The sequence below is a fragment of the Numida meleagris genome, chromosome 27, assembly GCF_002078875.1.
Source record: "Numida meleagris isolate 19003 breed g44 Domestic line chromosome 27, NumMel1.0, whole genome shotgun sequence".
Taxonomy (NCBI): Eukaryota; Metazoa; Chordata; class Aves; order Galliformes; family Numididae; genus Numida; species Numida meleagris.
In genome coordinates, this window is record NC_034435.1 from 230952 (window position 1) to 256606 (window position 25655).

A 25655-nucleotide genomic window follows, 5' to 3' on the forward strand; every position below is an offset into this window, starting at 1 on the left:
TGGAATCGCTGGCTGAATAAAGCCTCCTTCCATAATTTTAATGGTTCTCTTCCAATAATTTCACTTCTTTTCTTAATAGCACTTCCTCTGTTGCGTGACATTCCTAGCCCACGCTTTTATCAGTGAAATATGTAATGCCAGTATGTCACTCAAGATGCTTTCCAGTGCCCCAAAAGCAATAAATGTCTTACATCCAAAATTGCTGTAGAACGAGATAAGTTACAAGATCTAGTAAAGCACACAGACAAAAAGCAGACAAAGAAGTGAAAGGCCTTCCATGCTTTGTGCAACAAGCTCTGTTTAAATCCATCCAGGACAGGTCATTTTTGACAGTTGTCTCTGTCTACAGGAGACAGATTCTTCCAAGGAGGAATAGACCCTTTAATTACAAAGCTCATGTCTTTTTATTCACCCCTTTCTATTTAGCATTTGTAGAGAGACACATTAGATGCCACTTAAATCCCTAAGGGCTAATCTGCAGTAGTCTTTTTGTCACAACCAGTCAACATTTTGAATTTTCTGATGAAGACAAAACTCTATTTTTTTTACTCTGTTGAATCTCATTCATGTTTTAAAATTGGAGGGAGTTTTCCTGTATTTTCCATGAATTGAGAGGGTAGGCTGGCCCATTTTCCTCCCAAATGGAACACGATAGCCATTTTATTAGCATGTTTTCAGTTTTCTTACAAAATGTCTACAAAAGAGCTCATTGTTTATATCCATTAAAAGCTCATTTCCATGGATTTGGTATGGTTTGGAGGGCTGCATTACTCTCCTCTGTGGTTTCTTTGTGCTTTTTGGAAGGGAAGGCCTGAAAGTCCCGTGTGCTGCACGAGAAGAGGGCTGATGAGGCATGACCTCTGCTACGTGACACAGAGATGTTTTCTCCATCAGTTCCTGTATTTTTAGCAGATGGGAAGGTTGGGGTTTCAGCATGTCTGTGGGCACCTGGGTTGGATGGGCTTTGCAGACTGCAACTCTCTTTCTGAAGCTCTGTAGCCTTTGGCTTCCAGCATCTTCAGCATTAAATGATCGGGCCAAGTCCAATCCAGCAAATGGGAGACCAGGTCCAAAATCAACGTTTACGTTGAATTCTGCCATTGTCTGAAGAGCAGAGTGCAAAGAATATTGCTTTAATTCTTAACAGAAAGTTGGAAAAGTCATGAAGTAGCCAGGTTGAAGCTGAAAGAATTCCCTAGCCAGAACTGGCAGCTGGGTGTTAATGAGAGGTGCACATATGTGTCAGCTCCACTGTGTCAAGCTCCCCAAGGACTTCAGCACTGAATGAATCAAAACTATGAGGCACTTCAGTATAATAAAGAAGGTAGCTGTGGTGGGGAAGAAGTGAAACATCAACAAAGACCAGAGCTCAGTTTCTCAAAGTACAGGATGTGCAAGTAGTGTTGCATTTGCTTTTTTTTACTGGTGATTTTGTTGCTAACACTCATCTCATCTGAGCTAGGATTTTAAGTGGAAAGAAAAAAATGTTGCCGTTTCGTTTAACTTTTTGAATTAACTCTGTTTTTCCTTAAGAATAGAAGGCAAGTTGCTGTTGCTCCCCACTACCCCAACACAACACTTTTTCTTGGGTGACTGACACTCCAAGTACTGATGTCAGCTGGCCTCTCTGACACAACAAACTTCAAGAGAGATATGTGGATGTTTTAAATAGCTGTTTCTAATAGTACTATTGGCATTCCCTTTATAAAGGTCTTTCCCATTGAGTGTTCTGCAAATTGTAACCAAACACAGGCCTGTTATTAAATGACAGGGTAGGCTGTAGTGATAAAATCTCTTTCCCTGCAGGGGCCCATGTGGGGGAAGTGTTTTCAATAGATTTGCATTGCTGTCTTTCTAAGTTTCAAGTCATGGTGTCTGTTGCAGGGACTCTGAACATCAAAGAGATAAAAGAAAACTGCAAGGATAGAGGCAGTGTCTTTTACTCTGTGTAAAAGGCAGCAGAAATTGTGCTTTTGAAACTATAATATTAGAGTTATTGAATAACCAAATAAGAACGCATCTTCCTCACTTGATATGTGATGAGATGGACGTGAGAAGCAAGGTCAGGCAACATGGGAGAACTACGGAGATGCTGTTTGCCATTGCAGGGAGAAAATTCATGCAGCCAATGCTCAGTTAGAGTTAAAGCTGACCAGTACTGCAGGGGACAACAAAAAGAGCTTTTAAAATTATGTTGAGAGCAAAAGGAAGACCAGAGATAATGTTGGTCCATTACTCGATGATGGTCACTTGACAAAAAGAGGCGTAGACAAAGCAGAAGTGCTTAATGCCTTCTTCATCTCTGTAAACACATGATGAGCCCTGGGATCTCTGGAAACCAGAGTCTGAGGATCATGGCTGTGGCAGTGATAAACTTCCAGCTGATTCTGAACTTGTTTGGGATTTGCTGCTCCAGCTGGATGCGCATAGATCTATGAGTCCTGATGGGATTCATCCCTGGATATTCAAAGAGCTGCCTGACATCATCGTGAGACCCATCTCAGTTATCTTTCAATAGTCTTGGGAAACTGAAGAGGTCCCAGTTGACTGGAAACTGGCAAATGTTCTTCTAATTTTTGAGAAGAGTAAGGAAAAAGACCCTGAATATTACAGGCCTGTCAGTCTCACTTCAGTGCTTGGTAAATTATGGAGAGGTTTATTCTGGACCGTATTAAAAAACACTTGAAAGACAGCCAGCATGAGTTCACGGGGAGAAGTCCTGTTTAACTAACTTTATTTCCTTTTCCAACAAAGAAAGCAACCCCATCTAGATGACCCAGAGAAGCCAGCAGATGCTGGGTTGTTTTTTTTCAGATTTTAACAAAGATTTTGGTTACTATCTGTCATAGTATCCATGTGGACAAAATGTCCAGCATACAGCTAGAGAAGTACATAATACAATGGGTGAACAATTGCCCAATGAATTGAGCTCGAAGGGTTTTATTATGCAAGGTTACATCAGTCACTAGTGGGATTCCCCAAGACTCGAATTTAGGGCCAGTTCTCTTCAAAGTTACTGTGAATGATCTGAACGTACTAATACAAACATGTACTAAGTTTGCAAATGATGCCTAATTGGGAGTAGCACTTGACCCCCTTGAGGGTGTACAGGTCTTGCAGAGAAATGTTTACAATTTAGAGGGCTGAGCAGTCGCTAGTTGTATAGAATTAACAAGAGCAAATGCTGGATTCTCCACCAGGGACTGGGTAAAGCAGGCTCTGTGTACAGATGAGGGACGAGAGGCTGGAAGGCAGCCTGCAGAAAGGGACCTGTGGTTTCTGGTCAAGAGCAAGTTGGGTCTGAGGCAGCAGCGTGCCCTGGAGCCAAAAGCACTGGGACACCATTCTCAGCCAAAGGGTTTGGGTTTGGGTGGTGCTGTGAGGAGCCAGGAGCTGGACTTGAGAATCCTGTGTCCCTTCCAACTCAGGCTGTGCTGTGATTCCATGAAATTGCTCAGTTACAACTGTCTCCTTTAACACTCGGTGGAAGGAATTTGACTTAAATACCTTTCTGAAGTATTGCAGATTGTTCTCAGTTGTACTGGGTTTCTTAGAGCTGTGGCTGAATCTGCGCAAGACCAATATTTATTTGAAGAGATACTATAGAAGATTACTTCTGTACGTTCTGTATTTTCAGAACAGAAGTACACATCCATGTCAAATCCATTTCTGCCAAGTCACATGAATCCAAGCTAAGATTCAAATGTTTTCAATTTTAAAATTATACTTTAAACATTCTAACTTAGCTTTTTGAAGCAGGAGATATTACATTTATTAGAAGTCCAGCAAGAGCAATAAACTGTAATTATCTGATGGCCATCACTGTCCCACGCTACAGGAAAAGGCTAGTGGTAGTGGGGTCACAGGGCCTGGGAAGCAAGGGCAGAAGGCTCCTGGCAGGCAATCTAATTTCAGAGGCAATGATGAAGTTTATGACAGTGTTTCTGGAGGACAGAGGACAACGCTAATTCCATGACAGTCACCTCTGTGCTATCAGGTTTCATGCCCCCCCCAGCCCAGTTTGGTTCCCAGCAGCACCTGCTGCACTGGTTCTTTGAAACCCCCGCAGTCAACCCTCCTACTTGGTACCGACACAACTGAGATATGAGCCTTGGATGAATTTTCCACATCCCTCTCCTTTGGAGATTCATCTGTCCTGGGAAATCCACAGTAGCTGGAAGAAGGGTCTTATTTTTCATGGTACACAAGTTCATATGAAAGTATGTATCTGAACTGTCCTGCAGGTGTTCAGGAAACGTTTAGATGTTGTACTGAGGGGCATGGTTTGGTGGGAAATACTGGTGATAGATGGACGGTTGGACTGAATGATCTCAGAGGTCTTTTCCCACCTTGGTGATTCCATGGTGGAGCACCTGGGAGAGGAGTCAATTACCAGATGCCTGCATACACTTTGGTTCTAGTTTATGTGACCATTGGTTTATACTGTCTTGTCTGCCAGCCCAGTGTGCTCAAACTGAGAGAACTGAACCCTTCTCCTCCTTGGACTGAAACCATTGTGGAGGTTAAGCTGATATTCATTACATTGACTTGAGTGCAGCCATTCCAAAGGAAGGTCTTAGAGATCAGCTTGCAAAGGGCAAAGCAAACTTTAAAACAGTGAAGAAAAAAACAGCTTTGAAGCTCGGATTCATGTCTGGTTTCTAATTTTGGTTTGCGTGTGATAGAAGAGTTATCAAAGGCTCCAATTTGAAGAACAGAACAAGTAGAATGCTGATCAGTATCTTAGCAGGGCCTGGCAAAACGCAATGCCCCAGAAGTGTGCTGAAATGTTGAAATGAAATCACTTCCAGTCTGTCCTCTGTATTAACACTTTGCCTTCTGCAGGGGTTTGCCCAGCTTTGCAAGGATGTTGCAGTCATGGATGTATTTACCTCTCAGTTGCACAGGCATGAGCAGCTTCCTGAAACATGGCATTAGCGCGGTGAACAGCCTAATGAAAAGGCTGACTCTCAAGATAGTCATCCAGTCCTTAATTGTTCAGGCACAGCCTAAGTGATTGTGTGTAGGAAGTAATTTTGACAGAGCCTGTGTGAACCACTGGGACAGGATTATGTGCTTTCCCTTAGGAAAAGAAAACATGTTCAGGTGGGATCGATGGTTGCTTGGAGAATGTTGGTGGTTGTAGAGCTGTTTACTTGGAGGCAGAACTCCTTATAGGGCTTCAGCTGCTTCTGTAAGAGACAGAAAGGAAACATGGGCAAGGAACAAAGAGAAAAATCCAGCTTTGCAGTGATAGGTGGATGGGAAAAGCTCCTATCTGGAGGTGGCTGTCAGAGAAGGGGAGGCTGGGCTGCCCCGTGCTCACCTCTCTAAGCCTCAGGGCATTCCTCTGGTTATGTCTGCATTATTACTCTGGGTGCTAAGATCCCCTGAGCTGGTTTGGGAAGCCTTTTCTGTCAAGAGACGTGGGGTATCTCAGATCAGCAGCACTGCCCCTCTGCATCACGCAGTGCCACAGGATTTTCTGGCATTAATTAACTGTACATTACTTAGGACAACACCTTAATTTGTACAACACATCTGTCAAGCTGTCACGTGTCACCTCTGCAGCTGTGAAGGCAGGGCTCTGTGCACACAGTGGCTTTGCCCTGGCCTGGCTCCTGGCAGACAGGAACTCCTGGGAGTTCAAAGGGAGACACGTTCGTCATGGTTTGCACTGTCAGCTTGAAGACAATGTATGGTTTGCCTGTTGGAGCAATGAATCCTGTTGCCACCCAGCACCCTGGCATCCTCTTACACTGATTTTTTAAGGCTAGAAAGATAATTCTGATAATTTAGTCTCTGTTCTGTAGCCAAAGGAATCTCAGAGCAGTATATGAGGAGACCCAGAATTTCCTAATAACTGAGAGGATGTATTTTAGAAAGAGATATTCAGGCCTCATTTGGAGATTCATGTCAGGACCTGGCAGGGAAATTGAAGTCTAAATTGATTATTCCTCTTTGATGATCAAGGTGAGATCTCCAGAGGGGAGGAGTGCAACACTTCTTAAGGCTTGTCTCACTGAGGAGGTCAATTTCTGGTGGTCTCAGAGTGTGCCCAGATTAGACTGACTTTTACAGATATTAAGTGAGATGAGCTGAATTCAGCCTGTGTATTGGAGAGCTAGCACTTTCCTTGGGTAGCGAAACGAAGGTTTAATTACTGTCGTTGTAAAGCTATCTGCTAGATTCCAGCCTGAGTTTCTACTTTCATCTTTTCTTTTTGAGACTGTAGGGCATTGTGATGTCAGCATCATTTTTGTGTTCCTTATTTTTATGATCCAGTCACATCCCCACAATTTCTTGGATAGATATTGAACTGAATCCTGCAAATCCCTTAATGTCAGACAGCTTTCTCCAGGCTTGAGTCATTCCCCTGGACTCAGAACCACTCAATGTAATTAATACCCTGTTGTAAGAGCTGGCACCACACAGAGCTGTGATGTCCAGGAATAGACTGTCAGAGGTAACATCACCCACCTGCTTCTGCTCTGTGCTTCTCCCATACGTCTTCACTGCTGCATTAGCATCACTAACCACTGCATGGCACTGTGAGATTACAGTCAGACATTTCCTTGCTAACTCATTTTTTTCTCAGTTTCACACTGGACAGGAAGAAGCTCAGTAGCCTTCTGAGTAGCCCACACCCATTTCTTAGAGAAATTTCTCACCCAGTTCTGAGATCCATCACTGTAGCTCATACATACCCACAGTAGCCAGGTGTTCCAGCCTCCAGCGCGGTTTCCTGGTGACTCCCCATTGCCCTGGCAGCGTGTTTATGCTGCTTTCATCATGGGAGTCTGCTAGTTCACCTCATCTAAAGGCATCCTCTATTCCCACTCCCAGATGAGAGGACTTTCATAGAATCATAGAATCTATAGAGTTGGAAGGGACCTTTAAAGGCCATCTAGTCCCACTGCTCTTCAGTGCACAGGGACACCACAGCTCCGTCCGGTTGCCCAGGGCCTGATCCAGGCTTGCCTTGAAAGGCTCCAGGGACGGCGCACTTTGATGTTCTGCCTGTTTTTTTGCATGTTCATCTTTGCCCTGTAGTGACTATACCCTCTGCACATGGTAACACCACCAGCTGGTGCAAGGCTGTTTTGCTGTTCACATCAGAAAAGCCTCCTTGAAGGAGCAGACTTTGACCTAAGCAGCACTCAAATTGCATATAAAAAACCATATCTCCACTCACGAAAGTGTGATAGTTTTAAAACACAATAAATAAAGATGCTTATCAGAAAGTGTTTATTTTGCCAATTGCTAAGAGTTTGGGGGTTTTTTTTTTGTTTTGTTTTGTTTTTTTAAGTCTCTCTGGAAGACATTCCTTCTGTCTTTTACTCATCACCTGGACCACATTCACCAACTAACTGTTTTCAGTGAGCTAATTGGTGCCTGGATCTAATTCTACCTCAACTCTGACAGAGATTTCAGTTTGCAGTAAAGCCAAATCTACAGCCTTGATTCCAGTCAGCCGCCCCAGAATCATATCTGGGCCCTATACATTTAACAGCACCAACGTTTTGGCCAAAATGTGTTGAAAACAGCTTGCTGATTGCAAAACTACTAATTTGCAAGTCTTTTCCCATTTGTTTCCCAGGTGATAGCTGCACACAGAATTTACAATCTGCTTCTCTTCATATCACCTGCATAGGCGCTTGTACTTTGCGCCTTGTCCTCACCTTTGACCTTTCTAAATGGTTTTCCATTTGTTGTTAAGCAGAATTTTCACGAGGGTATGAAGCTCTTTAAATAGTATATAAGAAATCAGGACCACAAGAATATTCTCAAAATTCTAATTGAACTGGTCTGGACTGGAAAGTTGGGAGAACTGTGCAGAAAACTGTATTATCTCATCTTGCCAGCATGGGTTAGAATGTAACTCTGAGCAAGATTTCAAAAAAATAGATGCTCAGCTTGGGGATCGAGACTCAGAAAGCCAGCTGTTGTGCCTTGACTACATCTTCCTGTGATGTCCTTACTTTCCACGGTGTCATGGTTTAACCCAGTGGGCAGCTATGCGCCCCACAGCTACTTGCTCATTTCCCCAGTGGGATGGAGGAGCAAATCAGAAAGGTAAATCTGTGAGACCTCATGGGTTAAGATAAAGCAAAAGCTGTGTGTGTGAGCAAAGCAAGAAATTCATTCACTGATTCGTATTATCAAGCAGATGTCCATCCACTTGCAGGGAAGTCCAACTCATCACATGTAATGGTTTCTTGGGAAGACAAATGCCATCGCTCTGAACATCCTTCTCTTCCTCCTTTTCCCCTCAGCCTTTGTTTCTGAGCATGTTGTCATGTGGATATGGAACAACCCTTAGGTCAGTCTGGGTCAGCTGCCCTGGCTGTGCCTCCTCCCAGTTTCTTGTGCACCTCCTCACCAGCAGTGCAGCATGAGAAGCAGAAAAGTCCTTGACTCTGTAAGCACTGCTCAGCCTGATGTGTTGTCAATGGCATTTTCATCACAGATCCTAAACTCAGCATCATACGGTGTATGATGTATGAAGTGATGTCTCTATGTAGAAAATTACCCCAGACAAACCCATGACACATGGTCTTAAATCCACAGTGACATACTTCGCTGTTATGTTATAGTGACCTGGCAGGTGGCCACACATGACTGTGTGTAGCAGGACTTTCTGATATGGATGATGTTTCTTTTATTTTCTTGGAAAATTAGGCATGGTGTCTCTGAGGACTCAATGTAAGACTCTCAGTAACATTCCCTATGACTAGATAAATAGTTCAAACAAAGGCATGCTTATGGCTTTGAAAAGGCTGGGATGGAAGAAGAAAGAAAGAACCTAAGACAGAGACAGAAACTGAAGGAAAAGTGCTGAGCAGAGTTCTGTAGCTTTTCTGCTTCCTAAAATCTGGTGGTTCCACCTAAAATGGGCAGTCTCAGTCTTGCCCCATGTTTGTTGTTGGAACTCCTGGTAGAACATCAGCTCCTTCTGGCTCCCTGCTCTGCTTGTTGGTGCTCAGTGGAAACACATCACCATGGCTTGCCATCAACGTGAAACCAAAGTGTTTGTTCAGAAATAATGTGATGGTAAGAGATCATAGCCATAAGGCATTCAGTAGGCAGAGGGCTTGCATGCTAGACTATTACATTATCTTTCAGAAAGTTCTTTATTAAGGGCAGAGCTGGAGGCACAGTAGTGCCCTTGGCACTCAACTGCAGTAAGTACTACATGCAGGCAAGAAGGGCTTCTCTGAGAGTCTGAGAGGTCTTAAGCAGAGTTCAAGGAGAGCTCCTGCCTTTGCCTGCAGCTGTTTGGCCTGCAAAGGTTGGAAGCATCATACCCAGCGTGTTTCTGAGACAAGAACTTGCCAAAGTCCCCAAAAACAGTGAGTTGGATGCTACAGGTCTCGTTTACCAGGATAGCATCCCAGTCTCCCAAGCTATGGAGGCACTGATCTGGACTGCTGTGCAAGCAGGAGTTCCTAGGGCCAGGAACCCTTTAGGCAGTGCCCATCTACAGCATGGGGAGCAAGAACCAGAATCCAAAGAAGGTGGATTCTTCCAGAGCAATCAGAAGGCAGGCATGTCTCCTTGGGGGCATCTCAGTTGATGCTAGACACCTCCGTGTGGGCAACCAATTTCTCCACAGGAAATCTTTGTTTCAAAATAAAGAAATCTGCATGTAAAACATGGAAGCTGTGTTTGTGAGTGAAGGCCACCATACCCAGGGGACTCTGAAAAACAAATCAGTTCCCCCTAAAATAGGACTGCGGACCGAGGAGCTGAATCCATAGAGTGGCATGTCCAGATTCCTCCTTGCATAACTGACAGTACAGAGCCTTTTCACATTTATTCAGACAACTGAATATTCTTATCTTAAAATTCAAACAAGTCCTTCCTGTATGGAGAAATTCAGTGAATAAAGTAGGTGTCCAGTGCTTTTAAAAGCATAATATTCCCTGAATTACCTCTCCCCATGCGCCAGGACATGTGTTTCTGTTGTAAACTTCCTTTGAGCTGAACATTTTAAATCAGCCTACCCAAAGAGGTATGTTGACAGTGGAGAAAGGCAGATGCCTTCATAAAGCCCTATGAAGTACTCTCTGGGGGAGTCTTGTTTTCTCCAGTGATCCGCTGCTGAGAGTCCAGTAAGGGTTACGAGCATCCCATGGCAGTCCTTAATGCAGCAGCTGTCCTATATGATCACAGCTCTGGTCCAGGATCCACGTTGCAGGTAGGAAATGGTGTGCCAGGAAACATAACCCCTGTTGGTTTGTTCTTTTCTAGATGTGGATGAGTGTGGCGCAATCTCCAGCGTGTGTGATGGTGGAGAGTGTACCAACACAGCAGGCAGCTACGTGTGCACGTGTCCACGTGGTTTCATGACCAGCCATGATGGATCCCGCTGCATTGGTAAGATGCTAAATAGCTCTGAAACCCGGACCTCACATCACAACAGTGATTTACAAATCATTCCAAAAGGACACATTGTTCGTGCAATAGCTGGAAAATGCTGGGTTTTGTGTTCTGTTCTAACATGTGCAGTGTCTGGCTTCCATGGTCCATCATGGTCACAGATTTTGTTGCTCTCCTCCTTGGTTTGTGTGGACCAGGGCTTTTGCCATTTCCCAGCCACAGAGACTAACTTGGACTGCAGTGCTTCAAGTATTCCATGGGGGTCCTGCTGGGGACACTGAAAGGAGGACTGAAGTGGAAGGTGTCTTGGTAGGACAGTGGTCAGTTTGAATCACAGAATTGTAGGGGTTGGAAGGGACCTCCAGAGATCATCAAGTCCAACCCCCCTGCCAAAGCAGGCTCCCTACAGCAGGTAAAGAAGGATCCTTGTGCTCCTACCCGTTTTCTACCTCGTTAGCTATCAGCCAGACAGAGACTTCACTACTCTCCCTGTGACTGAGTTTGCAGGCACAGTGTGTGATTGTGGTCAGCACGAGGTGCAGTGTGTAGGTCCAAGAGAATGCCTACAGGCCTTCCTGGAGCAAAGAGTGGCCCAGTTATTGGGAACATCCTGCAACTGCACATTCATCCACTTGCTTTGCAGAGGTGAAGGAGCAGGAAAGCTTGCTCTAGACGTATGCATAACCAATGCAAATAGATGGTGACTTCTATCATCTCCTCCTCCTTCCTGCTTAGACCACAGGTAATGGCTCATAAATTTCTACTGCCTTAAGCTAATAATCAATAGGGCTTAGGACTCACTTGGCCTCATCTCATGGAACCCAGACTTTCAAGACTGAATTGCTTTGCACTGAGCTGGCTGCCTGGTTTCCTTCCATAACCAATAAAGAGAAGGAGGTGCTTCCCAAGCATGGGACAGGGCACTGGGAGCACATACGCTGAGCCTGTCAGCTCACAAAGCTGCTGTGAAAGCTCTTACACATTATCCTATAGCCCACCTTCCAACCATGATATCCAGTTACTGGCAACAAAATGACTTCCAGGCCATATGGAAATCACTGTCTTGCAGTCCTCATCCTGTGGACTACATGAAGGACTTGGTTGGGCTCTTGACAAGCTCAGACATACACGTTCACTCGGTCTCAGTTTGGCTCTATTTTGGCTCTATGTCAAAGCTTTCCAGAACTGGCTTGAGTCCAGGCAAGCTTTCCCCAGGCTTACAGGCTGTTTTGCCTCCAGACTACAGAGCCTGGAATGGATCTTGCATGTTTAACAAATCAAAATTCCTTTCCAAGCCTTCTAAATATTTGATGGTCCATTTCTCTTTGTAATAGACAACAGTTTCTATAACAAATAGATCAGCTCTCTGTTTACTTGCTCTCAGCAGGGGTGCTCACTTCAGTCAAAATGAATCTCAGGGTTTGTCTCACTGTTCAACAAGTTAATTTGCCTTTAGAGAGGCAGGGATGCAAGGATACATAAAGAGGAGCTGTTACAAGAAAAGCAAGGATCATTGCTAGGGCAGTGGAAAGTGCTAGGTACAGCTTTCTTTCGAAAGACCTGGAAATTAATGCAGAAAAAAAAAAGTAATTTCCAAGCTCTTTTATATCCCTACAATCTGTAATAAAAATTAATCATGTTCCAGTTGCAGAAAGAAGTTATAGAGTATAACGTATGACTCACCTTGTTTGGGCACCTGATTTTAACAAGAATGAAATTCCTTTCCTCCCTGTTTCCCAGGCCCTGCCATAAGCCCTGCGGGGTGTGATGGCTGACTGATGAGTCAAAAGAACGTTTCTCCACTTTCCTTGAAACCAAGTGCTTCAAGAAAGGAAAACTAAATAAAATTAGAAAGCCAACATTTAAAAATAGTCCAGTGCTTAGTTAGCTGCAGCGAACTATAACTGTGTCTAAACTCAATGCATCATGCTGTAGCCATTTCCCTGAGCTAGTGTGCTGTCACATTTTGGGATAGGCAGTATTTTTTCTGGCAAAATTCACAGTTACTGTAAAGTGTTGTTGCCCCGGGATCCATATTTCACAAACCCTGTTTACATCAGTTGAGGGGGTTTTAGTGCTCATTTTAAGAGTTTAAACCCATGAATTACATTCTGTGAAATAAATCAGAGAAATTGTTTGTAAAATTGAAAGTTAATAAATAATGTGGCCACTGCTAGAACTGCATCAGGAGAGAGCAGAAGAGACTGCTACCTCTCAGATATTTGCATTGGAAAGGACCACGTGTGGCCCATATATCATGGGGCACTCACACTGAGTATGCCGCGACTTTACAGTGGCAACCTTGATATATTCCCGTCCTTTTCCCCTCCCTTTTTAGAAAAGTAAACATTTTTTTATTGCATTTGAATAATCTCCTGTAGTTTTTGCAGCTGAAACAGCAAGACACTGAGCTTGAGTTGATCCCAAATCTCATTAGCCGCCTTCCTCAGTGAAAATACAAACAATGGTGTAGCTGGAGAAAGTCCATCATAGTTTGAAATGAATGTTCATTGAGTGATTCAACCACCTGTGCTTGACAGAAAGAATCCAGTTCCACATGCGTTCATAACAGTTTCATTCATTTATGCTTGTAAAAGGCAGGCTCAGTGTTTTGCAGGCAGCAGAAGAATCTGTTCTAGCAGGCTGTGAGCTTTCTTTTTTTTTTTTTTTTTGTTTAAGAACAGCTTAAAAGCACAGGTTTCAGATGAGAAAAAAGAATTCCAGATGCATTTCCAGTCATGTACATCATGTCCCCTTGTTCACTGCAAGTCAGCACTCCGGCACATTGCAAGTCAGCACTCCTGCACAGTGCTTTCTGTGCTCTTTTTTTCCCAATAATGCAGCAAAGCTCTGACAGAGATTTGTGTCTTATCTTTCCTTGGGTAACATCAGCAGGTTTACTGCCTCGAGTTCCAGGTAGGGCTAAATCTTGTTTATTTTGCAAATTCCTGAGCTCAGAGGAGGTTGTGAGGGTGTTGCTAAAGGCCTCATCTGCCTGGGGAGCCCCTTCTGACTGCTTTGGTCATTGTCCAAGAAGGGAAAGAGGAAATATGAAGAGAGAATATTTATAAGGCCAAGAAATGACAACAGGGAAGCGCTGTGAGGAACATGGTCTCAAAGTGGTTGGTAAGGAGCAGGGCAGACCATGATAAGGAGCTGGAGAGACGATGAGCAGAACCCCCAACAACTCCCAGCAATTCCTACGGTGTTAAGGGAGATGGGGATGACTCAGAGCAGATTTGCTTCAAGGTGTTCCTTCAATCTCTTAGCACCACACCAAGCATGTGGTTATGCATATTTACTTGACAAGTTATAACCATTGCTTTATCTCTCTACTACCAGCTCCCATAACAGCAGAGTTGGTGCTGCACCCAGTGCTGCAGTTACGTTGCCCTGTGCCTCTCCCAGTACCTGCCTGTGATGGTTTCAGTTCCATTGGCAGAGCTGTGTAAACTTCTTGACCTGATGGAAATTTTCTTTTTTCCATTTCAAGAAAATGGTTTATTCCCTTAAACCAGAAACAACTAGAAATAAATTTTCAAAATTATTTCTGTGCTCTGACTTTTTCACTTTTCCTCCAGTCATTTCCATGAGCTACTCATGACTGAGCCAAACAGACTTCTGTATGTACATCAAGAGAACCCCATCCTGTATGCAATTCCTTTGCACATACTTCTGTCTCTTCTTCTGACCCCCAGTGAGTTTCCAGATGTCTGAAAACCTAAAAAAAAGTGTCTGCTGTGCTTCTGTCATTCATGCACTGGTTCGTGGCAGATCTTAGACACCTTGTGCCCACCACGGAGATGATGTTCCCATAGAAAAAGATGATGCTGACTTGCCCCCTATTACCTATTACAGTGCAGGTTGTGGTATTTGGCTTGTTGCAGGCGTCAGGGCACACCTGTACCTCTGAGATACTGGCCCAGCCACGAGTGCAGACTCTGCCAGACATCAGCAGGCAACTCCATCTCAGAGCTGTTCCTGTCCCATAACAATATACAGGCCAGACTCCATTCCCTGCTCCTGGTAAAGCATTGTTTCTGAATCAGAGACCACCAACAAATCTGTGGCTCTGTCCCCTACCTCTGTGCACTGTGTAATCTCCTGTGGAATTTTACTTCCTTTCTCACCTGCAGTGTTATCTGACTTATTAAGATCTTTGTGGCCTGTTCTGTTATCAGCTGCAATGGGCAGAACAGAAGCATGCTGGCTTTGTGCTTGCACCTCCAGTGTGTGGGTGGTCCTGCAGAGGTCATAGAGGGACTGCAGGGACCCGCTGTTCTTTCCATCCACCCCTGCCTCTGCCCAAGGCAGCTCCAGATGGGTTTTCAATTAGCTCTGGCCTTCATTTCTTAGAGAGAGTATTACGAATTGCAGCAAAGACAGCTGAATTTAATAAACATTTGTCCAGATGAGTAAAGGCTTTACCATTCCCTCCATTATACAGACTAGTGTGATCTCCCTGCCTTGTCAAACATGTCAGCAAATGTCTGTCTGTAGGAAACGAAGTTGCATTCTGCAAATCACTTCTTGCTCATTAGCTGGCTGGCTGTCACCTTGTATGACAGCAGTCATCCCACAGAAGAACAGAAGGGCCGAGTGGGATTTCTCCTCTCTAATACCCAAAGGATTTATTCCAAACTACGACCATCAGATTTAGAAATTAATCTAAGCTCTGTCCTAAGCAACTCATTAAGCTGAACTCACACCAATGGTTTGAGGTGGAGGGGTTCATACAGCTTTTCCAAATGGTCCCACTATTCTGCCCTGGCTCATTCAGAGAGCAGCTGCTTTTAGGACTACATGTGATGTTAAGTAGTGCTCCCAACCTGTCAAGGTGCTGTGGAAACACAACCTTCTTCTGCACTCAAGCAGCTTCTGCCAAAACCTACAAAGATGTGGACATTGCTTTTGCACTCTTGTCACTTGCCAGAGATCAAGGACCTGGAATGGCTCAAACATCATATAGCTAGTACCTCGCTGCATTAGGATTAGGAGCTAATCCTGTGTTGCATTCCATCCCCTTGCTCAAATTTCCCTTCTCCAAGTCTGTTTGTCCTTCTGCAAGTCTCTGGTGGATAATGTTTCTGATTAGAGGAATCATTAATGTTAAGCTCAGTGCTGCAGAATGGCTAAGGAAGGACCTGCTGTTTTCGTCACCCTGCCTTTAAATGGGATCACTGTCCTGTGCAAGGCCCCGAGTTGTGATTAGGGAAGAGATGTAACCACAAGCCACAGATCAAACAGGTCTATGCAATTAATTTCAATTATATTTCAGGAAAACGTCAACCTGCTGGCTGATGTCAGTGTTGAGGCACAAACAACAAATCAGACCAGTCTTTTCCCCCTCATTAATTTGCTTGAGAAACAAGGACAGGAGACGAATGAGTGGAAGATTCCAGGTTTTCCTACAGGGCTTGGTGCCAGACAAGGCCTGCTAGACATGTGAAAGACCCTCAGTCTCCTGGGTCTTGTCCAGAAGCCACACACACTAAGCACCAGTGCCAGGCTTGGTGTCTGTGGCTTTGGCTGGGCTCACAGACTTTGACCACCATCCAGGGCTTGTTCTCAGCACTCAGGCCAGGCAGTGGGAACTAACCCATGACCTGAAACAGGCATCCGCTGGGAATGGGAGGCGATCAGACTAGAGGAGTGTGAGGTTGGAAACAACTGCAGTTGGTTAGGAAGAGGTGCTGAGACCTGGCAGGAAACAAGGGACATGGAGCATGTGCCAATATAGCCATAGTGGAAAGGAGAGGGAGGGCCTTGACTGGGATGTGCAGGCCCACACTGGACTGTGGTGGCTGTGGAAAGGTCATTGCTTAGCACAGCACTGGGGATCACTGGCTAATGCTGGAATGGTTGTACACCGATCCCTAGCATCACCAAAGCAGTGTGTGAAATGCTGACCACCTTGGTCTGTCAGCTCTGTCCTGCAACAAGTGAAAACAGGAGAAAGGAGTGTTGTAGTCAAGCATATAGCAGGAATAGTTGGGGAACCCTCATAATAATAGCACACTGTTCTGTATTGTTCTTATCATAGTAAAGTAATTTTACTGGCAGGTGTTAGAGGAAAATGTATCACGCTGGCAACAGCAGCGTGGAAGAGAAGCCACGTTCCAGACAACCATGCAGATTTTTATGAGAACGGCGCTTGTTCATTGCTGGCGAAAATACATAGCTAATGGTGGTGACTCTGTTGAAAAATAGTGCTTTGTAGCTGAGAATTTGCTCGGTCAGATAGTGTTATTGTGCTCTTTGTATCTGTTGTAGTCTCTGTTGAAATAAATGGGAGGCATTACTTTCAGAGTGACATACATATGCTCTTTTCCAGAGGTTACAACCACTAAGCTGCACCACGAGGCTCTCTTCCCAGGGAGTATTTGTCTGGATGAATTTGCCTCCTGCTCTGTGCCATTGCCAACAGAGGGGAGTGTTACTCAGGCCGTGCATGAGACTGGTGCACAAGGCTCATGTCCAGAGCATGGAAGCTATAAACAGAAACTCCTTCAGCTGCAGAGAACTGAAACCTTAGCTCTTCTACCTAGCTAAAGCGAGGTTTTGCAAAAAAGGCTATTCACTGTAGCTGCTGTAGTAGCTCATCTGAGTTGAACAGAGGGATTAAAGGATGCTGTAAGTAAAATCAAGTGTTTGACCCCCTAGGTTTACAAAAAAACCTTGGGTCCTTGTGTACCTCAGACATTATAATCAATTAGTTGGTGTTTTCTGCATCGTATTCCTATCAGGTCATGATTCCTCTGAACTGATTCTAATTCAGGTCCTGAAGCCAGGCAGGTTTTGTGTTTATGTTTCTGCCTGTTGCTGTAACCAGATATTGACTAACTCTCATTCTGCTACTTCATCCGATTTGGTAATACCTTAATTGCATTAAAGGTGTTTCCAAATACGTCGACTTCCATTTTCACCAAGCCTTCTTTGTTTCTAGACTTCATTGGAGGTCTGAATTACTTTTGATGCAGTATTTGAGCCATGAAATGGTAAGGAGAAGCTCGGTCCCATTCCTTGCTTGGAGGTGATGAGGGGGCTCTAAAGGGTCCCTCAAAACACTGTTAGTAGGGCACTTCCTTCTTAGGCCACAGTCTAGAAACTCAAATGTGTGTTAAATGAAGAAACATGAGATGAAGTGGGGGATCTCATCGATTTTCTTCTCTGTCAGTTCAGCCAAAATCTGTTGGATCAGCTTGTTCTTCCTGCTGGGTTCAGGGCAACAACCAGTGGAGAGAATCCAGTGGAAAGGGGTTTTCTCACCTACTGGTTCTTGGTCAGGCTGCTTATAGTATTTAGGAACCTTAATGGGAATGCGGGATCTAATACTGGAGAAGGAAGCTTGCCCCCACAGTCTCAATGTGCTCTAGATGAAGGTGCTGGAGAACATCGGAATCTGGGAGGATGAGGAAGAACAGGAGTTCAGATTTGGATATTAGATAGCAGGAAGACACACCATGGGAAACAGTCCCTTGTGACTTGAGAGTATGGTGAAGTCACCCTCTTTAATTATCTTCTTCTCCTTTTCTTCTCTACAGACCAACGGGTTGGGACATGTTTCTCTGCTCTCATTGGGGGCCGCTGTGCTGGGGACCTCCCTGGTCAATACACCAAGATGCAGTGCTGCTGTGACTCAGGGCGTTGCTGGGCCATTGGTCAAACTCCAGAAATGTGCCCTGTCCGGGGGTCCGGTAAGTGCAACACAAAGCTTCTCCACCTGCTGCTGGGCCAACTTGTGGCTCTGTTATCCTGGTGACACCCCAGGGACGCACAGACATGGTGAATTGTCAGCATAACACCCAGAGAAATATCACATGGGAATGACGGATCTTATGCCTAGCGTTCATTTGAAGGTGAGCCAGGTGAGTTCAGCCAAGGAAAGAGTTTATCCCTTTCCTCTTCCCCCTTTTCTTTGGCTTTCACCATAACTGAACACCAATTGGGCCAAACGACAGTGAGATTAGGCATCAGGAGGCCTTCAGAAGGCATGACACTGTAGCCATCCGGATCTCTCTGCCTTTTTTCCTTTATCACTGGCAAACCCTACTCTGAGAAGGGCAGAGATTTACAGTCCCAGTCTGGTACCCTTCTGTGTCTTGTCCTTTCCTGCTTGAAAGGAACTCCTGGTACCGGCTGCCCAACACACCACAGGAAGCCAGACACCGTGCAGACTGTATCTCATCATCTTTTCTAGCGTGTTGGGCATTGAAGCCCTCCTCATCCCCCTACCCTGATCCAACTAGCACCCACCTTGTCTGCTGTGTGCTTCTCCATCCCTCTGCTTCTGTTCTCTGCACTCTGGCAGAGGCAGGAAGGGTTTTATTGCACTCTTGGAAGAGCACTAAGGCAGCTGCTTTGTTTCAGATGAGTACCGCAGGCTTTGCATCGAAGGACTCCCAGTCGTGCCAGGGTTCCCTGGGAGCTTTCCAGGAATTCCTGGATTTGGGCCCAATGGTGTCGGGCCAGGACTCAACGGGCCTGGAGGCATCGGACCAAATGGGGCAAATGGACAAGGCGGAATCCCAGGGCTGCCTGGAATGGGCCCGGGAAGTTCAAGCATTGGTAATTAAAATTACTGTCTTACTGTGCTGACCCAGTTTGGCTGCCTGTCTCAGAACATACGCAGTGTGTCTGCCTGTGTGCCAGCCCAGTCCTCTGAGCCGTGTACACATAAGCAGAGCACTAGTTCTCTTAGCCAGATACAAGGTTTATTTTGACACTGAGGGAGTGATGGGATGTGACACTAATACTGTGCAGAGTACTGAGCCCAGAAGGAGATCAAACAGTGTCTCCTGGCAGAGCGAGGAAGCTGAAGCTGGCTCCAGTGCAGAATAACTTTCTAATTACCAAACAGGAATGATGCTCTCACATCACTGCCTCCCTCTCTGCTTTCCCTAAACAAACTGTTTTTTCCCACCATGTCAGACACTGTTTTTGTACATATCTCTGTATATCTCCTTGCCAAGAACTGAGGCTTGCAAAAGTGCACTGGATGTCAATAAATATTAATCCCCTTCGTGCTTGTTGTGCAATCCTAAGCATGCCCATAGGGTGGGGCTACACCGGGTACCACAGCACCCGCAGAGAGTTCTGATGCAGCTGAGTTGGTGCGTGCAGCACCACGGTGGACTTAGTGATCCTGTTTCAAGGAGATAATAAAAGGAAGGGAGCTGTCATTCCCTGTCTGATGCCATCTCTGTGCTTTCCAGGAACTGCGACTTTAAATCAGACCATTGACATATGCAAGCATTTCACTAATCTCTGCCTGAACGGGCGCTGTATCCCCACCCCATCCAGCTACCGCTGTGAGTGCAACATGGGGTACAAGCAGGATGTGCGCGGAGAGTGCATTGGTGAGTAGAATTTGCTGGATACATACACACACAGCTCCCACTGTGCCCCAGCCTCATGCCTGTTCCTGATACCACCTTGAGCTGCTGCCCCGACAGCTCCCATTCCAGACAGTTCCCCACAAGAGGCTGCATTAGGTTCATGTCAGCTAAGGAAGCTGGAAGAAGATGGAAAGTAATTATCTGTCCAACAAGGATGACAGCTTTCCTCTGGTAGCCATAACTTTGCCTTTGGCTTAGGTGCTTGACACTGCTTGAACAGCATCCCAAGAAAAGCTGTGTTCCCTCTCCTTTGCGTAGTGGGCAGAGCTTCCAAAAAGAAATGCAAGAAGATAAGCTGTCTGGTCTCCTGACTGCAGATCCCTTTCTCTAACCATACTCTTTACGTAGTTATTGTTGTGTAGTAAGGCCTAACTGGCCTTATCCTCCCAGCAGCTCCAGGTTTGGGCTCCCCAACAGAGAGTATGACTGCTTTTTCCCTTGCTGGCCGTGCTGCTGATGGGCACAGCAGCTCACAGAAGCTAGACTTTCCTAGAAGCTCTGTGTGAGTTCCCTGCATGATGGTGATGCACAGATTTATGCTTTTCTTCTTGCAGATGTTGATGAGTGCTCCAGCAGCCCCTGCGTGCATGGTGACTGTGTGAACACACCTGGCTCCTATCACTGCAAGTGCCATGAAGGCTTCCAGAGCACCCCAACAAAGCAGGCTTGCATCGGTATGTCTTTTCTGTGTGCTACACCAGAGAATTAGGTATGAAAGGAGAATGCAAAGGGGAAACACTGACAAATTCCCAGCACCTAACAACTTACTAGCCAGGTACGTGATGGCATTCAGGGCAACTCAGTTGAGTTGCCAGTGGTGTCCCACAGTCTGTCTGGGAGAAGAAGTTTCCTCTGCATTTATCTACCGTAGAACTGGCTAACAGCAGTCCAGGAACATGTGGAGTCCTTTTAAAGAGATGAATTCTACTTTGAGATGATGTTTTCTTTTGATAAAAAGCTAGGATTTTGAGGAATTTCTGTATTAAATGTAGAAGTAGTGGTTTCTAGCAAAGATCTATCAGTGACTTGCAGCAAAGTGGTACTCCAGGTAAAGTGCTAAAAAAGAATTAGGGGAAGATAATGTCCTATGTGAACAAGAAGGAATGACAGATTGCCCTGTCAATGTCTGACCTTTGGTTTTTTTTATGTTACAGTCAGTGGTTGGTCCACTTCTTGCATAACTTAGCACAGTGCACAGACCAGAAATTTCTCACTTTGGCTTCCACTTACCCCAACGCTGATTTTTTTGTAACCTGTTTGTTGTGCAGCATTACATAGATGGGGCCATATTACTTGGAAAAGCTGCAGGCTGAGGCCAGGAGAAATGTGAGAGGTGGAATGCAAACAGTAGGTCTTGGTAGGGTTTTCAGGAGATCACTTTATCTCCCTTGAATGACATGATATCAAATGCTTCTGGTTAAGGGATTTCCAAAGGATATCCCAATGGCCTGACAGTGTGAAAACTTTTTCCTAATTTCCAATCTAAATCTTTCAGTTGAAACTTAAGCTGAATTCTTCCTGGAGCTTTCCTCCCGGCCACAAAAATGAGCTCATCACTGTCTCCTTATCAGCATGTTTTTATGTGCTGGGAAACTGCAACCTGCAACCCCTCTGATTCCATCTCCTGTCTAGACTAAACAAATGCAAGCCTCTCAGTCTCTTCTCATAAATAATCACAGAATGGTTGAGTTTAATGTTTCCGACCTTGTCATCATCCTTGTTTTTATCTTGTCAACTTTCTCCATTTTGTCATTATCTTTTCTAATGCATAGTGCTAAAACTGGACGTAGTTCTCCACCTGTGACCTCCCTAGCTGTCAGGAGAAGAAACTGCCCCACGCAGCTTACACAATGTTATTCTGTTGCTTTAGCCCAAAGGAGGTTTCCTTCTGTTCATAGCCATCCCATTTCATCTGTGATTCAGGTCCTTTTCTGCCAGGTAACTTCTCCACCTATAGCAGAGGTCTGCAAAGAGACTGTATCTCCCGTTGCTATGGGTCTGTTGACTTCCTGTAATTTGCTCATTGAAGGGATCGTCCTTTCTTTCCCATCTCTTGAGAAAGGATCAGTAGCAACCCACTACCTGAGATATCCTCTTTTCTTCGTTTTTCATCTTTAGCCATAGGCATTCAGTTGTCTGTCTGCCAGAGAGAGTGTGCACCATGTTATTGACCTGAGACACAGTGCCTTCCATGCTGCCATACTTCAGTCAACCACGTTGTATCCAACCTCCTGTCCAACTTCTGCACCCCATCTTCTACCTGGGGAAGTTAGGTTGGGTGTTAGGAAAAGGTTCTTCACCAAGCAGGTGGTTGGGCACTGAAGCAAGCTTCCCAGGGCTGGAGTCACGGCCCCAAGCCACTGGAGTTCAGGAATTGTTTGGACAATGTGCTCAGAAATATGGTCTAATTTGTAGGTAGCCCTGTGTGGAGCCAGGAGCTGGACTTAGTGATCTTTGTGGATCTTTCCCAACTTGGAATATTCTGTTCTGTTCTCTTCTGCCTGCTCTTTCTTTTGCTGAGGCACTGGGACCACATCTCTGAGGCAGTTAGTAGTGGGTCGGAGTCCGTGGTTTTGTATGGATTTCTTGCTGCTACTGTGGGCTTGAACAGACCTAGGATAGTTTCAGATATGAAGAAGGCCTGGGGACTGAATGTTGACAAAGACATCATGGAAAGCCAGAGATCCCAGAGCCCAGCTCCCAACTGTAGTGCTACTCCCAGAGCATGCAGAGAGTTTTCTTTACATCTTCACCTTCTGCAGTTTGTACATAGGGGAAGAATGTGTTCCTGGAGAGGCTGAGAGCATTTTTATGATTTTCTCATGGAGCAGATAAGACTGGAACTGCTCCATAATCCACCTGGCTGCTAATTTCCTATGTTTATTTCCTTACCAGATATTGATGAGTGCATCATGAATGGAGTGATGTGTAGGAACGGGCGCTGCGTTAATACTGATGGCAGCTTTCAGTGTATCTGCAATGCTGGCTTTGAAATCACCCCTGATGGCAAGAATTGTGTTGGTAAGCTATTTTCTGATATGCTGTCATCCATTGCCTTGAGAAGGTTGAGGCTGAGATGAAACTATGTCATCCATGGGGACTGGTGTTTACTTCAATCTGAGCTGCACGTCGTAGAATCATAGAATGGCTTGGGTTGGAAGAGACCCCAAGGATCATCAAGTTCCTTCCTCCTGGGTAGACACTGCTACTGCAGAGTGTATCTTGAGAGAAGAGGAGAGAGGTACTAAACTAGGAAAGCATTTTTATAAGGGTGCTAATGCTCCTGGAGTGTTCCCCTGGGTTTTTTGAGATCCAGGAGCATGACTAGGGATGAGTGTGGAAGAAAGACATTCTCCATCACCTTGAGAGATGCTGCCTCCAGCAGCTATTGTAAAAGTCAAACTGCAAGCTGGATCGGCTCACAAGGTGCTGAGAGTGCTAGGGATGCATCAGGACAGCTCTTAGCAGAAGTAGCAGTGGGAAGTCTGCCTTGGTGATTAACATCTATTGCCACAGGAAGCAATTTGACTACAAGATGGGTGACAGAAGCGTTTGAGCACAGGAGAGTCCTGCTCCAGCTCTCAGATTCTGCTCATGTTTTCTGTTTGTCCTCCCCAGATCATGATGAATGTGCCACGACCAACATGTGCCTCAATGGGATGTGTATCAACGAAGATGGCAGCTTCAAATGTATCTGCAAGCCAGGTTTTGTGCTGGCTCCCAATGGGCGCTACTGTGTTGGTGCGTATGTCTCTGAGCTTAGTCTGTGCCTTGCTCTCTTCCCACCCTGTGTTGTTGGGGATTTGCAATGGGTCTGAGGCCAGCGGAAGGTGAGAAAAAGCAAAACTGTTGCCATGCATCTCCTGCTCTGCTGCCAGAAATTCTCCTCTCCAGCAGAATGGACACAAGGGAAAATGTTTTTGCACATCCACTATTCCAGTGCCATTTTGAGTTTTAATCCTCTTTCTATGGGAGGTCAAGTAGACCTGTGAGGCTCTCTATGGCTGACATAGTGTGAGCTGACTACAGTCTTCTCCACATCCTCACCAGCCTCTAGAGTATATTCCACAAGGATTTGTGTGTCACTTGCCAAAGACAGAAAGTTTAGGACTAGAAGGCAGAGTGGAGAAAGGAAGGAGAATGTAGCACTCCTCTATTACTGCTGTGACACAGGGTGAATTCTCTAGCTCAGTGCTCTGTTAACATAGCAGAGACCAGACCCTGCTGCTCAGAGAGGGACTGGGTCTCAGGAGACCTCCAGCCCACTTTTCCTTTCCTTGAGCCATCAGCAGGGGATATGAGGCTCCAAACTGCAGCGTTGGCTCCCCTGTAGACTCTCAAGTCTCCACGCAAAATAAGCCAAAGCCGCTTTCTGCGTCTTCCTGCCCAAGGTTAGCTAACAGCCACTTTGTGGTTCTTTTTTTCAGACATCGACGAGTGTGAGACACCAGGAATTTGTATGAATGGCTGGTGCATTAACACAGAGGGCTCCTTCCGATGCGAATGCCTTGGAGGCCTGGCTATTGGGGTGGATGGACGGGTCTGTGTGGACACCCACATGCGCAGCACCTGTTACGGAGGCATTAAAAAGGGCACATGTGCCCGTCCCTTTCCAGGGGCAGTCACCAAGTCTGAGTGCTGCTGTGCTAACCCAGATCATGGCTTTGGAGAGCCCTGCCAACCCTGTCCTGCCAAAAACTCTGGTAAGATCCTTCTCCGTATGGGGTTGCAAAAAGCCAGGCGTGTGTCAAAGACATTGTGAGTCTGTGACAGGTTCTCTTTGAGATGCCCTAGGGAGCCTGGCAGGGGTATGATAAAGCCATGGGAGGGAGAAAGGGGTACCACCTTGCAGTCAGCATGTTTAGGTTGGATCAACAAGGAAACCTTATACTGATCTCATTGCAGGCATTCTTACAGTTTTGGATTCCTAACTATTCCTAAAAGAGTATCTGATCTAAAATACATATTGCATAAGTGTAAACAGACTGTTTGGAAGCCCACAAATGACACTGTAGCAAGCAAACAATAAATCCAGTGTTACTTGGTGTTAATTTAACTGTACTTAAATTGTCCAGAAAAGCTCATGACTCTACTGTGCTTTCTATGTAGCTGAATTCCAGGCACTCTGCAGCAGCGGCATTGGAATAACAGCTGATGGCAGAGGTACGTGCATCCCACATATTATATTCTAGATAGACACATCTAAAGTCACTCTCAGGTCTTCCTTTCAGCTGCTTTTAGCTGAGTGTGCATACATCTATGTGACAGTGGGAGCGTGTGTCATGAGAGACTTAGTGCTGTGGAGGAGACTTAGAACATTATGCACGTGTATGTCAGAGCTGCTGGTGAGTAAGCGCAGGGGAGGTTGCATAGCCTGGGTGGGTGTGAGTGCATGCAAGAACATACCTCTGTGTTAGCAAGATATGAGATATGGGCTTGGGCAGAGGAGGAGAGGGGTGTTCTGTATCTGTCTTCCTCCCTACAGCAGCATGAGTTAATGTTAAGCAAACATAGTATCACAGAAGCATTTTGAGTTGGAAGGGACCCTTAAAGGTCTACAGCTCCATCAGGGTGCTCAGAACCTGGTCCAGACTGACCTTGAATGTATCCAGGGGTGGAGCATCCACCATATCTCTGAGCATCCCATTCCAGTGCCTCACCACACTTACTGTAAAAAACTTCTTCCTTGTATCCAATCTAAATCTCCCCTCTTTTAGTTTGAAACCATTTCCCCTTGTTCCATCAGCTTGACACCATATCAAGCATCCCTGAGGACTGTGTGTTGAATCAAGTGATTGATTTTTGGCACCCTATGGGAACTGCATTACGGGGGATGTGCACTCAGAGTTTGACTTTATGCCTTGCTTTGATAGG

At 45.4% G+C, this 25655-nt stretch overlaps 1 protein-coding gene across 3 annotated transcripts in view; it reads left to right on the forward strand.

Moving 5' to 3' along the window:
- Positions 1-25655, forward strand: part of LOC110388750 (fibrillin-2-like) — a 128887-nt gene that overhangs the window by 61208 nt on the left and 42024 nt on the right. For all 3 annotated transcript variants that reach the window (XR_002432970.1, XM_021378308.1, XM_021378309.1), the window contains 9 exons: positions 10255-10380; positions 17928-18080; positions 18754-18951; positions 19599-19742; positions 20336-20455; positions 22677-22802; positions 23400-23522; positions 24209-24484; positions 24891-24944. Coding sequence is in view for 2 of the 3 variants with exons in the window: in XM_021378308.1 (XP_021233983.1) it covers positions 10255-10380; positions 17928-18080; positions 18754-18951; positions 19599-19742; positions 20336-20455; positions 22677-22802; positions 23400-23522; positions 24209-24484; positions 24891-24944 (1320 nt within the window). In the remaining variant the exon portion in view is untranslated. The remainder of the gene's footprint in view (positions 1-10254; positions 10381-17927; positions 18081-18753; positions 18952-19598; positions 19743-20335; positions 20456-22676; positions 22803-23399; positions 23523-24208; positions 24485-24890; positions 24945-25655) is intronic.